Here is a 14,767-nt window from a genome sequence, read left to right on the forward strand (position 1 = left end):
TATGGCTGGTGTGGAAGGGTTTTTTTTTTTTTTTAAATGATAGCATGTCTTAGCTTTGCAAAGCTCCACCTGGACAGACCACAAGTCTTCTGGAACAATGTCCTTTGGACAGATGAGACCAACATGGAGATGCTGGTCCATGATCACAGCACCCCTCAGCATAGTCCAGAAGGGCTGATTTGGGCTTGTTCTGCAGCCCCAGGACCATAACACCTTAGTCGACCACAAAGCGTTCCTGAGTCAAATGTGAGGCCAGCTGTCTGACAGACCCAATTTGGATCATACAACAGGCCAATGATCCCGACCACAGCAGCAAATCTCCAACAGAATGGCTGAAAAAGGAGAGAATCAAGGTGCTGCAGTGGTCCAGAGTCCATGAAAGTCCAGTGAACTGAAACTACGCCGTAAAGAACAGTACACTTTCACAAAAATATACATATTTTTAAAAAATCAAACATTAATTTTAGTGACATTTGACCCAGTGAATCCTTCACACACCTGGGATCACAGGACTCCTGCAATGAAAAATCGCTTTAGCTGGCGTCGCAGCATCAGTCCAGTCGACGGTACGTGGATAGAATAGTAACAAAAACAACACAGCAAGGATACGCCAAGAAGCTTCAAGTCTGTATTTTTACTGTAACTTTTCATTTGTTGCCTTTGTGTCTTAAGACTCATGTTTCATCAGTTTGTCATCACTTTTTATATTTCACTCATCATCGTCTGAAGGTTTTGTCTGCCTGCTAGTTTGTTGCGGCACATTTAAAAAAAATAAAATAAAATAAAAGACCTTTGACCTCGTAAAATATAATATTGGGGAGCTGGTTCTATTTTTGTAACCTGGTGTTATTGGAGGAGTGGATGTGATGCACACAGACAGTTAAGAAACGAGAACTACAAAAGAGTGCAAACAGTTTAATGAGTCATTTAGACGAAAACTCAACTTCTTTATTCCATCAGCACTTTGACTATTTCGGCCTCCACCTGTTCTCAGATGTTGGGGAGGAACAGAAACAGAAGGAAAGCTGAGATGTTCTCCAATTATTTACAAGGCTGGACGACACAAATCATACAAAAAAAAAAAACAACAACTGAAGAGCTGCCGATCCACCTCCGTGCTCGCTCTACTCATCTGTGAACAGACTACAGTCTGATTTCTTTCAAGAGATTAAAACGATTTATTTCCCCAGACACGTCAAAAGCTTTAGTGCGTCTTCAGTTTGTCTGCAAACAGCGTCATGAGAAGTCCGTACAGGAAGCCGCCGGCGAGGAGCAGCACGGTGCTGGAGATAGGGCCGAGCGACAGGAGGGCCCCAAACACGTAGAAGAGAAGCAGCAGCAGTATGGTCCTGTAGCTGGCCAGCGGGCGAAGGCTCAGCTTCGGCCGCTGGCTCCTCTCCAGCACGTGCCGCGACATCGGGCTGTGCTTCAGTTTGGTGCTGGAATCGAGATTCGTCAGGTAGTGACGACCCAGACGGCCCAGGAAGTCTGGACGCGAGCACAGTGCATTCATGTGTCGTCCAAACTGTGAGGGGGCAACAACAGACACGCGAGCACCTGTTTCATTCACAGTCAAATATGAAATTTACACACGTGAGCACAAACAGTGAAGCAGCTGCTTACTGAGCTTAAAAGCTGTACTTTGTGTTTTGAAGAACTGAAACTGTTAAAAATATGAAAGGGTGAGGGCGGCAACAGTTTGAAGACAGCTGAAAAACAAAGGTTACATTTGTCCTTTGTTACGTGTCGCTGTGCTGCTCTCCATCCTCACGTGCCCCGACTGTTTCTACTGTGTTCTACTCTCAGCCCTTCTTGAGTCGTATTTACGACGCCCTTGCAGGCTTGCCTACAGACAGCACTCACCCTCTCATTAATCAGAGAAGAGATCCTGTAGAAGAGCCTGACCAGCAGGGCGTTCTCATAGCTCCTAATGGGCTGCAGCTCCGGGTCTCCCTGATAGTGAATGTCAAACCTGCGCAGTCCATTTATGATCTGCAGAAAAACACACACGATCTCTTTAGGCAGTTCTCCTCCGTCCATAACCCTAACGTCTTCCTCTTTTAGGATCACATACTGACCTGCCTCCGGCCCAGGTCAGTCAGGATCAGCCCGTTCTCACTCTGCACGCAGTCTGGCAGCTGTTTGCTGTTGCCATCATCCTCCAAGGAGCCCAGGTTTGATATGAGCTGATTCAGCTGCCCCTGGTTTAGCTGCAAAACAACAAAAACCCTCCTGTTACAGAGCCCAGCTTCAAACAAAGGACAGGCTTACATGAACGTGCTGCATTCTCCAAGCTGGGAGTGAATAAAAACATCCAGACTAATCTGACCTTAAATATCTGGCACAGGTTTTCCAAAGCTCTGTCCAGGAACTCGTGGGTCTTTTTCAGATATTCTCCGGTCTCCTCTGGCTCGGCTCCGGGGAAGCTGTGGTTCAGATCAGATGCACCGAGTCCAAACCAGGACAGGAAAGATTTATTAGCCGCCACCTCACTCGAATGATCTGATATCCTCTTGGCCGTCTGTCTGGCTTGTACAATGATCTGGATTAGCTTCATGACCTGCGGGATGGACAGGAGGTGAAAACTCGGAGCAACACAGGTGTTTTCTGTACCTCTGTGGTTTACACAGGTAAACTTACCGCTCCTCTGAGCTCCGTGCCAAACATCTGCTTGTACTGACAGTCCTGTCCTTCCAAACCGTAGACGTGGCTCTTCACCTTGAACACCATGTCCGTCACCACCCGCTGCCGTGACGACAGGTAGCTGCCTCCTTGTGCTGGCGTCAGGTAGCCGCGGGGCTGCCGGTGGTGGAGGACGTGCTCGGGCTCCAGGAACAGCTGCTCACCTGCAGGGAGACGATTCCAGGTGTTTGTGGGACAACAAAGTGACAAAGCCACTGTGCAGCCTTAAGTCACGTGGTCATCATTGGTGGTAACTTTTCACCAAGTAATGATTCATTTCTACATTAGTGTCAAGAAATATGAAAAATGCCAATCATATTTCCTAAAAGATATCCAAACAGATCCACGTCATCAAGGTTTTATTTTAACCAGTGTGAGAACAAAACACTAACACTTCACTTAATGAGCTAATGGAAAGTTCAGATGCTCATATGCAGATTTGTGAACAATACTAATGAGCCCAGCATTGTCCCTCGTCACCTTTCTGGGTCATTTCTGCCAGGTTAGGCTGAGCGAAGACTTTGGCCACCCTGAAGACCATCAGCGCATTTTTGGCATTCACCAGATCGGTCCTGACCGCTCGGTTCAAAAACACCTGGAAGAGCTTCGTGTACATGAGCAGGTTCTCATGAACAAAGGACTCCCTGCAGGAGAGAAAGTTATCATCAGAAGCTCATCTGTCAGTCTGAACCACAAAACAGCAACAATCCCCAGACTTTCACCTTTCTGAGGGTCCGAGTCAGAGCTATGACTCAGTCAGCAAAAAGAACGACAAGCCCAAAATATCAGGTTTCATTAAAAATCTATTAAATATGTCTCCTAATTAGACACGACACAGACCTTCAAAGTAAAACAGGAAGTATACACTGACAACACAAACTCCAGAACATAAAATAATAACAAACACAAAATGCTGGCTCAACGACACAAAGGGAGGAAAAACAAGATGAAGATTTTATGGACGAGCACTTCAGAGTCCACTCTGCTCACCATTTTTCAGGCACGGTTCTGTTTTGGTCGGGCTGAGGGTTTGGCTTCTCCCCGGTGTATCTCCAGGGCTGGATGTAGCTCAGCCACGTCTCCAACACCTGAACACGGACAAAATACGCTCGTAGCAGCAAACTGCGTGTTCATGGAGCAAAACAAGCGATCACGTCAGGATGTGAAAGACCTACCGCTCTGAAAGACGCGTCCAGAGGCCAGTGACCGAAGCAGTGCTGCAGGAACAGGTACAGCTTCTGGTGCACAAAGCGCTGCACCACCACCCTGTGGGGGAAACACAAAGTTAACTAAAACCTTCATTTAATGATCCACTTCCTGCTTTTGTTCTTTTATTTAAAGTCAGGGCTGTAGAGAAGCTACTACTGCATGCTGACACATGATGCATATCTAAAAGCATCAACCAAATCAATCAAATCTGCTTTACTTACTTAATATTTTATTTTAGTAATAAATGTTCTACTTCCACAAAGTCTGACAGCAGCGTGTGTGACTGACCTCTTAAACTCTTCCAGCGGGCTGGTGTGGGTGTGCGAGTGGGCGGAGGGCGAGGACGACAGCTGCTCAGGCTTCAGGCTGTTGGAGAAGGCGTGTACGTGTTTCACCAGGAGACGCACCACCAGCACGTGCTCCTCCGTCGGGCTAAAGGGCTCCTGCAGAGGGAAGCGGTCACACACAGTGCTCGGACATGACGCCAAATATGCCCAATCGCAGCCAGGATTGATGGAAAAAGCAGCCATCGCAATGCGTCCCAATCCACAAGCAGCCAAACAATTACCAGAGAGAACAGAGGTCCCACACTCAGGAGCCGGAGGGCTTTCACACGGTGTGGACTGACTCTGGAGCACCATGAAGGAATTTATACCGTACTGAATTTAATCTGAGTGTGATCGCTAACATCACAAACTCCGGATGAAAAGCTTCCGCTGACACTGAACTTAAACACACTTTGCAATTTGCATATTTTCCTTGTAAATGTTTCGCCTGAACACTTAATTTATTTACCGTTTCCCTTCAGTGACCCTAACGTTCCTGTTTTATTAAAAAATTATTTATATATTAAAACTGTGAGAAACTAAGAGGTGGGACCTCAGTGCTCGAAGCTGCTTCATCAACCAGCTGCACGTTTCCTCGTCTGGACATCATCAGGAAACACAAACAAGCAAAGCGAGGAAAGTAATGATATTTACATGTTTCTGATTGGCATGGAAAAAATGATCAATGTCACATTTGATAAGAAATCATTTCTTAAAATAAGAAGTTCTGATTTGATTGTAGTAGTATCTTTGCTTTCAAAAGATTAATGCTGCCAATAGAGAGAAACACTACAAAAACAACAAAGCACAGCAGACAGCGTAAAAAGCATGCCTGTAAAAAAAAAGAAAAAGCAAGAACCACACCCAAACCAGATTCATTTTCAAAGCTTCATTCCTGGATTACTTTCTCTTTCAAGGATACTTCTCTGTAAAATTCATAATTTACAGTCAGACTCAAAGGAGACAGGCCAATCATCCTCTGGTTTACCGACAGCAGCCAAAGAGTTAAACGCTGTTACCGTATAATGTGGGCAATCTCTGTCTTTTAATAATCAGCTGAAAGTCAATAAGCATGGCTAAGTTCTAAAGTAGAAATAATCCCTGAAACTATGATTAAAATATCTTAAATGAACAGAGAGCTGCGCTTTTTATTAAACAAGCTTGCAGAATGAAGCTAAACAGCCGCTGCTATCATCTGCCATCTACAGGCCGGTGACTGGAATGACATCGTCTGGTTGTTGTTACCAGAGAAGTAACCTTGACTGTGAGCTTGAGTGGCTGAGCTTTACCTCCAGGAGGCCCCAGAGGGGCGGGGGTGAATGAAAAGGTAAAAGTACTTGGTAGGTGTGGAGGGTCCCAGAGCCTGGTGGGGCGTGGGGTTGGCACGGCATGCTGGACATACTGAGGCGGTACTGCAGCAGCGCCAGCTGTTCACCCGTAACCACCAGGAAGGGGGGGTAGAGGAAGATGAGGAAGAGGAAAGACAACGACGAAAGGTGGAGGAGCAACAGTGAAGAGAGGGGGAGAGGGGGAAAAAGTGAGGAAGAGGAGGCAGGGAACGAAAAAGGTGGCAGGAGGAAGTTACACGTGAGAACAGGAGCAAAGGAGGCAGCAAAAACAGGAGCGAGAGCGCAACCAGACAAACAATTGGCCGGAAATATTCAGGAGAAAAAGAGCAGGAGACAGGAGAGGAGACACAAAGACAACAAAGTGACTTTGGGAACAAAATGAACGGCTGGGGGCGACGCAGACGCCGTTCCTACACCAGACGTGAGTTACGTGACTGTAGGGACGGGAATCATTTCACTCCAAAATATTAGGCTTTGTTCATTAATACTGAAAATGTATCTGAAACCCCCAAATCAACCAGGAAAGAGTGAAAAAACGAGCGGGAAAAATCCCAGTTTGTGTTTTTAACCCGTCACTGTAGATCCAAACGGAAATCATTCCCATTCCTACTGTTCAACACAAACAGAGGGAACTCAACACTGTAAGATTTTGGGGTTTGTGTGTAAGATTAAAGTAATTATTAGCATCAAACTGGACTGGATCGGACTGAACTGTGAATTATGCAAAGCTGAAAAAGTGGTGCTGGAAATGAGCACAGCACGCCTCCAAAATCTTGCAGGTTAACTCCACTCTTATATATAACAGACACAGTGACCTCACACAGCGTTTAACAAGTTCAGGAGACAACAATTAAAATCGCGTTTACTCTTCGGGACGGTCAGAATGTCACACACAGGGAGTCCACCGTTTCCTCTGCAGTCTCACGGTAAACGGTCTGTATTTGTATATCGCTTTACTCGTCCTTAAGGACCCCAAAGCGCTTTACACAACCAGTCATCCACATTCACACACTGGTGATGGCAGCTACATTGTAACCACAGCTCTTATCTTAGCTAACGTGCATCACTTTTGACTTTCAGGTAACTGCAGACAAAAGCACAGCTGCAAAGAAACTGCAGTTGGGTGGATATTCAAGTAGGTAACATGCTGACCGTGTAATAAATAATAATACAGATGAGGGGGTCTAAGCACATGCTGTATATCTACAGTGTCATGCACACTGTATACAGTGCAGGTGAAATAAACACCAACATAAGCGTCTGTCGCACTGAGACACACATTTATGCACACATTGATCCACTCCACCGTGACTTTATGCTGTGTTGCACATACACATGGAGAACATACCAGCAACACGCTTGCTGACACGGACATGCAGCATGCAAAGGATGTGGTAGGAAGCAAAAGCACTACTACCAGGAACATGCCCCAATCGCTTTATGCAGGAGCTCTAAGCTCAGACCGAAGAGGCTGTTTACAGCAAGTATTCAACTACAAACTGATGCCTCAAGCAGAGCAGCTGCTTGAGGAGTGAATACGCAGAGACGAGGCTGAAGATGCTTAACTAATAATAATAAAAACAACAACAACATGATTTATGTATTTTACAAATCACGGGACCTCATGGGTGTGAAGGAGGGGCTGTGGTCAGCCAATCAGCCGTGCGAAGTGGACAGGTGTGTGTGTGTGGGAGGAAATGTACATATCTTACCTTTACCTGAGGAGACTGCAGCTTCTGATACATTTCCAAGGAGTAGTGATGGAGCCAGATCTCCACAAACATCTGAGGAAGATCAAAACACATATTTTGAGGATTAATCATTAGTCATTTCTGTGAAGTCTCTTCACTGCCGTTCAAATGTTTTGTTTGTAACAGTAAGTGTAGTACGAGTCATAATTAAAGCCAAATCTAGCCAAATTCCACTGAAGATCATCTTCTTGCACCTCAGTGAGGCAGTGGTCCTGTTCTGACCACTCACACCACCGTCTCTGATTTCACCACGACTCAAACTTAAGCAGGCAGAGTGACGCCGTTGGCCACAACCGACACGTGACATCACGTGAACTGGTCCTCCAAGGTGAGACTGTCCACTGTAACAATCTGAGGAGTCTGAAGGAGAACACTCAGAAAACTGGGATTAAATTTACTACACCCCTGAGATTTATCTGCCCACAACTTCTGCAGATTTAAAGTCGGGCTGTTCTGACACAGTGAAGGATCCACAGCCCGTCACAGAGCCAGTGGGACAGAACAGAAGTGGCAGTGAGAGATCTAAAGACAGCTGCGGTGCTGAAGATGATCCTGAAGGGGAGATTGAAGAAATTGAAATCAAGTATGATTTAGATTTTCTTCGGACGGTTCCTGCAACTTCCACAAGAAATAAGCTGATTAATCACACCTAAAAATACCAGTTACAGCAGTCATATCCACGTCCACAGTCCAAACAAAGGCAGACCCAGAGCTGTATCTGCATCCTACCTGTAACAGGGTTTCAGACCTCCAGATTTCCTGGGCTGCGGGGTCAGCGTTCACTGAGGGCTGATGGAATATGTGATGCTTCAGGAGACTGGGGCTATGGATGCCGTAACTGGCAAAAGAAACACTGGACGATCTGTTGAAGGCACAGGAAGAGTCTGAAATCAAAGCTTTTCAGGAAATGCAGGATTTTTGTGTTACACAGTATTAAACATTCAAATGTTTCTGCCATTAAAGATTCGTCTTGTCACTAGTACCTCGGTGAAGGAGCAGAAACAGAGCCTCTGGAGTCGGAGAAAGGGGAAGGAGGAACGCTTCCTTCAGTGGGGAGGAAGTACTTCAGGTAAGTGTCCACCAGCACAAAGTAGGCGCTGTCTGTGGAGCTCCCGTACTGGCCTGGAGGGTAGTTCTGAAATCATAAAAAAGGGCTTATTAGTTTTTGATCAGGTGGTTCAATAAAAAAAAATATAAAAGTGAATAATGTGTTAGTGGCAACCTCACCTTTGGTGAGATGAGACAGTAGGCAAAATTGAACATGAAGAATTCAAATGGGTCTGAAGAAGGTTAAGGAACAACCCGACTGATCTCATAAGAGCATAATTCATTCCTTCTTTAATTAAGAAATCAGAAGAAATCAGAAATGAAAACATTTATGGTTCAGACGTTTGGAAACAAAGATTTTTTTCCGTTAGACTACAGAGACCAGATACATGTGGGCGACCTGGTCCTAAAACCAGCAGCTCTACAAGTGATTGTTTCATCAATCCTTCAAGAGCTCCATAAAGAAAACTCAGACTTTGCTGTTTGCATTGCAAAGGATACTGAAAGCGATGTTCAGCGTCAGGAGACCAGAGAGAGGGAACTGCAGCTTGTTGTGGAACAGCGGGCAGTCTGGGAGAACGCCCTCCTGGATGCAGGCTTTCACAGGACCCTAGAAAAATTAAAACAGTCTCAAACTCTCCCAAAAGACATTTTGCAGTATCCATACAGGACCAGTGATGTGGTTACAGCAGCTCTGTGTGTCTGAACAGTCACTCCAACATAAAATGATAATATTTAACTTCAAACGTCTGACTACAACAGCCAGAGGTGACGAGGCAAATATTCTTACTGGGAGATAATTGATTGGTATTTCATATTTGTACTCTTCCGCCTGAAGTTTATACACAAGTTTCATCATTGGACCACTGAAAAAAAGAGAGAAATAAAAAAATATTTTAATATTTTAAAAATACGAGTGCATGACATTCTAGAAAACAAAAAGATTACAAATGGAAGCGCTATATGACATCTAAAAATATACTAGACGTGCTCTTCAGTGGGGCAAAAAAAAGTCATAAAAGCAGAGAACTTCAACACGTCTGACCTCGTAGGTCGAGTTTCTCCTTCTGCCAAATTTACTAAATATTTTGAATCTTATTAACAGATTAAAAACCTCAGCAGGTTTCCATGATATTCCACTCAGCTGATATGAAGCTACCTGGGATTTAGGAAGTCCATAACAATGTTGTACTCGTTGCTCCGTGAATGAAGCAATCGCAGGTTCCAGCCAGCGATGACACCATCCAGGCTGCCAAACACACACTCTACCAGCCAAGGAAAGATCAGGTGCAGCTCCTACAGGCAGGAAACACACACACACACACACACACACACACACACACACACTAATAAGAAACACACTTTAACGTTTGTCTGCCTGACAAATAAACATATTCAGGCCTCCATCTCACTGTGACACTGCAAGTCCTGACTACAGTGGAGCCAACAGAGAGCAACAAAACTGCACTCATCCTTTGTGTCCCTCAGCAAACACCCACAGCTGCTTGCAAACAGAACCCCAGCTATCCACAGAGACCCCCACATGCCTCAGGAAACAATGGTCTCCACTGATCTGGGGCACAAATGTCTGAAGCTCGCAAACACCGAACAACCCTGGGCTGTGACTGATGACAGAAATAGATTTGTGGCCTGAAAAGTGAGGCCAAAGCACAAGTGCCTCAAACTTGCATTCAGGGTAACCAGATCATAATGTGATCTTCTTTTACTACCAGCCAAAATGCAGCACAAAATGTTGGACTGCCCAGAATGACACAAAAGAACAGATGTACAACAAAATGTTTGTGCCTCCAAGAAAGAAGAAAACAAAAAAACAAAACAAAGAGTCAACGGGACGTTTAGTTGTATGATGAATGCTCTGCCTGATATCACGACACCAGAGAGGAAGTAGCATGCAAACAAACAGCCGTCTGTCCCGGTTCACTGTGCAGGCTACATGCATCCAATGTCGTGTCCTACCAAAACTTATTAGATTCATGACAGACGGGGCCTTGCAGTCACACTGTGGCATCTGAAAGCAGGCTGCATTCCAACAATTCAGTTATCTTGGATTTATGTGCACATCTTTCAGAGTTCAGTTCAAAGTTCAAATTTCTTCTGGGAGGAATCCATGACACTCAAAATGAAACTACGCAATTAGTGAATGTGAAACCTTAAACTGATCTCTGCCTGAATTCCCTTACTGTATCTCCCGGTCTGAAAATATCTTTGCAGCTATTTCTCATGTGGGAGTTCATGCAAACCTTCCAGCAGATATTCTACCGACTGTTTTCACAGCAAATAAAATGAATCCAGGGATAAATACCTTTGCAGGATACTCATCTATGATCTTCACCAGATCCTGGCATCGCTGCAGGAGAGGTTTGGTGGTAGCATCGGCTTTCAGGTTGGCCTGAAACAACATCACATGTCACAACATATTCATGACCAGAGAGGAGTTATTACCTTTAAATGACTTCATAACTAAGTCAGGTCAGAGATGCAGGACTCAGAGACTCACCAGCAGGAAACTGGGCTGCTGTAACGTTGGATTAGCCATTAAGGACTCCGATGTTTCTTTCTACAACTGTACAGTCCACCTGGATCCTGCTGCAGTGGCAATAACACAAACTTTAATCAAAAGTCTAACTTTAACAGTTTTAACACGTTTAACGGGGAAACTTTTGTTGGCTTATCACTAACAGAAGTGGATGCTAACCGTGCTGTTAAAGAGACTGCAGTGTCTGCCATTGAAGGAATCCTCAGCAGGAGGACAATCCATCAAAAGCAGCACTCAAGTTAGCACGAGCGGGCTAGCAAAGGCTGCTAATAGAGCTAGCACAGACAGCTAATAGTAGCTTAAACTAAGAGTAATGGTCGTTAAATCGGCCTTTAATTAAATACAACACACGTCACAATCACACAACACATTCTCCGCTTTCAAATCAGCACCGTCTCACCTTTTCTCGCGATTATTTTTCAAAACTACAGCCAATTCCCCAGAAACCGCGTTCCCATCAGTGCAGTTCAAATACGACTACACTGGTTCTCCTCTTCTTCGTTGGTGTTTTACTTCACTCCAGATGGTTGATGATCGTATTATCGTACATTACTGCCACCTGCTGGAATTATTGATGCACTGCAATGTCAATTTCTCCCTCAGAGGCCGAACGTTTCCATCCCTTCTGCGCACGTCTGAGGTAAATCCGGCCAACAACAATCTATTTTATTCTTCTTTTAATAAAAAAACAAACAAACAAAAAACAATCCTCGAATATTGTTTATGTACTCTGAAAAAAAATTGTTTTTCTATGTCTGACTTTTTTTTACTTAAATTCTACAAAACGTTTTTATTTACGTGTTTTCACTTTTTCACTTTATTTATGTCTCAGCACAGTCTCAATTGACATTCCAGGACAGGGTCCACTGCAGGAGAGCTAAACGGTGCCAGTAGGGCTACAAAACAACCTCCAGCAGGGCACGCATGTGCATCTTTCTGCTCCAACTATCAGAATGAGACTCCAAGAAGAGGACACGAGGGCGCGATGTGTGGAGACCTGTGCTTAGAGCCCAGGACCGTGCAGCTCAACCAGAATTCAGCCAAAAACTCCAGAACAAAAAAGAAAATGCACAAATGTTTTTCTTTGTTTTATTTTCACTGAGTTATCATTTGTGGCTTATTCACATACAGTAAAGACGATGACATTACACGGTCTGGAAGCTTATTAGAGCTGTGAAGTAAAAAAGTTTGAAATTTGCTTATGAGGAAAACACAGGTTTATATAAACTTACAAAATGCAGTAAATTCTACAGGATACAGAAAGGAAACTAGAAAAATAGAGTTCTTTAATATACATGGACGTAAAGAGCTATACATAATGTTTCAAGCAAGGTCCATTTCATGTGTGCGTTTCCATCGAGGCCTTTAATCCGTCAGGTATGTGTGAAGCTTACGTCTCAGAACAAACATAGATGCCTGCTGAAAACTCTCGATAGTTTCTAATAAACAGGGTTACATGTGAAGCAGTAAACTGGGCAAACACTGGAGTCTGCTGTCAGCAAGTTAGATCATATAAATACACTGCGTCTGTCTGCAGTGTGTCTGAGATCCCCCTCCAACTGTCAGTCAAACCTGAGTTTGGATGCAAACTGCACGCCAGCCACTGAGCTGTGTTAAAGGTCTGAATATTTAAACACGTAGAAGAGACATGAAAATAATAAAAAGGGTCAATCTGAGGTGTGTAAAACATGCATGGCAGAAATTTTGGCTTTTATAGATCCTCACTTGCAAAAGGAAACACATTAAGAAACAGTTTTAGGGACCTTTTAATTTACTTGAAATGAAAAAGCATGTCTGAAATAAATCCGAGTTCCCCTCTAAGCTCGCCTTCTCATGCAGCTCCAGACTGATTACAGAACTGCTGCTATTTTTCAATCAATCGGTCAAAGTCCTGTGCAACAAATCGAAGCGACCGTTTCACTTAAATGTCATTTTCAGAAAACTGGGCAAAGTCACAGAGAGAAAAAGCCCTGGTGAGTAAAGTGAACGATGACTAAGGCCAAGCTCCAGTGTGCAGCACAGAGGCTCAAACAGACTTCCAGGGGCTGACCTGAGAACAGCAGCAATGCCATCAGTCCAGAGCTGCACACAAAGATGACCCTGAAGGGGAGATCATCCAAATTTAAATCGGACCTTGCTTTTTTTGTTTATAGGTGAATAACTGGAACTTTAATTGCAGCTCATATCTATCAGCACATCTGTCACAGAATGCTGCAAACTAACTTACACTTACTTGGACTACTTTTCTACCAAATGATTTATCTGCCTGTAAACTATCAGCGACAGCTCATAAAAGCATGAAATGAGCTACAAAAACAAGACTTCAGAGACAGATACAGGTTTCTATCTTTCTACATACATCCTTATATTTCCATTTCCAAGTCTTTCTAAATACTAAAGAGTTCAGGACGAAGACAAACGAATCTCTTTTTCTGGAATATTAGTTTTTAATGGTAAATTATCATTAGTGTCACTTTGTTGGCCGGCTTTATTTGCTCAGGAAGCAAACTTTCTTGACTTGACCCCAGCGTGTCCTCTGCATGTACAGGATCTGTTGTCCTCGGCAGTCTCTGATCCTCCAGGCGACTAGAGAGGAACCTCGGGAGGGTTGTTCCTCCTCACGCGAGCCTTCCTGCTCTCCTGTTTCATCTTCAGCGCCCGCAGCTTCTGCTGCCGGCGCTTCTCGCGGTACCAAAGTTGCTCGCAGTACTCGTCCACGGTCAGACTGTTGCTTCCCACCTTGTGCAGGTCTTTGTAGCTCCTCAGAGGGAGCTGCTGAGGCAGCCACGAGTTCCCATGTCCTGGCAGAGAAGGCGGTGCGTGAGGGGAGCCCGGCTGGCTCAGAAACCCAGCAATCCCTCCTCGAGCTGGGTTGAGGCTGTGCTTGGGGATAATGCGAACGCGGTATCGAGCCAGGACCTGGGCGTAGGAGTGCTCGTGGCTGGTGCAGGTGTAAAGGCCCGAGTCGGCCTGTTCCAGGTGCTGAATGAGCAAGCCTCGCTTCATGTGGAAGGAGCGGTCGTCGTCGCTCTGAGGCAGCTGAGGAAAGAACGGCAAAAGTTCAGTCTGAGCTGTTCTTTGTATTCAAGGAGGTGCAGCAGAATATTGTGTGCACTCGTGTGCAGCAGTGCATTTTGGAACAATGGTAGTTAATGACAGTGGGACAGTTCGGATTTTAGCTGTTTCTACAGCCCACTGGTGGGTTTATATGCAACACGGCCTCGCTTTCTAAACATCTTTTAGACGTCCAATCTTGGTCAGGCAGAAACAAAGTCTTTCTGAGATACACTGTTTCTGTTTGCTCAGATTTAGCCAGAAAATAATGTCTGTTAATGTCTTGTCCTTTGGAGGTTCGGGACTAAAAATATATACAAATAAAACCAGAGGAAGGAGAACGTTTAGAGGGAAAATCCAGAGACTAAAGTCATGATAGTGTTTTTTGTGAATGAGCCACAGCAGAGAGAAGAAGAAGACTCTACTGTCAACATCTGTAAAAACCTGAATGCTTTTAATTTGAAAACTGAAAAGAGAGCAGTAAACTCACCTCTCTGCTTTCATGTGTCTGACCGACAGTCTGCTGCTGGCCGTCTGAGACCTGCAGCGTCCACCTGAGCTCCGCCTGGGACGAGCGAGGAACACACTCCAGGAAGGTGGAGTTTCCCTCAACACCGTACACCACCTTCACCTCCACAGAGTCTGAATCTGACAAAGACACAGGAAAACCCTTAGGGCATTGCTTTTTTGCTTTCACAGCTCTGCACACGGTGTGATGCTCCCAGGGAAATGATGGAAATGATTCTTTTCCTTTTGTAGTTATGTTCGTTTGAATGTGAGACGGCACAGGTG

The 14,767-nt window shown here is 44.7% G+C and overlaps 2 protein-coding genes across 10 annotated transcripts in view; both read right to left on the reverse strand.

Moving 5' to 3' along the window:
• Positions 1-895: 895 nt before the first annotated feature.
• Positions 896-11,470, reverse strand: smpd4 (sphingomyelin phosphodiesterase 4). Of its 6 annotated transcripts, none has more exons than XM_085275312.1 (20): positions 11,322-11,470; positions 10,883-10,971; positions 10,688-10,774; positions 9,524-9,660; positions 9,155-9,230; positions 8,866-8,974; positions 8,545-8,597; positions 8,301-8,452; positions 8,047-8,179; positions 7,285-7,350; positions 5,555-5,644; positions 4,180-4,334; positions 3,858-3,948; positions 3,673-3,770; positions 3,163-3,326; positions 2,641-2,846; positions 2,330-2,560; positions 2,079-2,210; positions 1,864-1,992; positions 896-1,525 (listed from the first exon to the last, which is right to left on the reverse strand). In XM_085275312.1, exons 2-20 carry the CDS (start codon positions 10,919-10,921, stop codon positions 1,205-1,207), a joined length of 2,469 nt encoding a protein of 822 aa, XP_085131438.1. In that variant the 5' UTR covers positions 10,922-10,971; positions 11,322-11,470; the 3' UTR covers positions 896-1,204. The 6 variants fall into 6 exon arrangements, with proteins under 6 accessions (XP_085131438.1, XP_085131436.1, XP_085131437.1 ...); XM_085275310.1 differs by having other exon boundaries at positions 5,507-5,644; XM_085275311.1 differs by having other exon boundaries at positions 7,279-7,350.
• Positions 11,471-11,996: 526 nt separating this feature from the next.
• The window catches only part of LOC146575110 (semaphorin-3D), a 103,632-nt gene continuing 100,861 nt past the window's right edge, over positions 11,997-14,767 (reverse strand). For 3 of the 4 annotated variants that reach the window (XM_085275315.1, XM_085275316.1, XM_085275317.1), the window contains 2 exons: positions 14,466-14,623; positions 11,997-13,960 (listed from right to left, as the gene is read on the reverse strand). In XM_085275315.1, the coding sequence (XP_085131441.1) occupies positions 13,508-13,960; positions 14,466-14,623 (611 nt within the window). In that variant the 3' untranslated portion in view covers positions 11,997-13,507. The remainder of the gene's footprint in view (positions 13,961-14,465; positions 14,624-14,767) is intronic. The other variant, XM_085275318.1, reaches the window with a different exon arrangement.

Source organism: Mchenga conophoros, linkage group LG5 (assembly GCF_057382185.1).
Source record: "Mchenga conophoros isolate Kocher_MC1m ecotype Shallow Benthic linkage group LG5, M_conophoros_male_GT1.1, whole genome shotgun sequence".
Lineage (NCBI taxonomy): Eukaryota > Metazoa > Chordata > Actinopteri > Cichliformes > Cichlidae > Mchenga > Mchenga conophoros.

Bases quoted from the DNA above. Each gene is read 5' to 3' on its own strand.
- smpd4 (XM_085275309.1), bottom strand. From the start codon at position 10,921: ATGGCTAATCCAACGTTACAGCAGCCCAGTTTCCTGCTG. The intron at 10,775-10,882 runs GTGAGTCTCTGA...ATGTTGTTTCAG, and splicing joins AGCAGCCCAGTTTCCTGCTG to GCCAACCTGAAAGCCGATGC. The intron at 3,327-3,672 runs GTGAGCAGAGTG...TCTCTCCTGCAG, and splicing joins AGAACCGTGCCTGAAAAATG to GGAGTCCTTTGTTCATGAGA.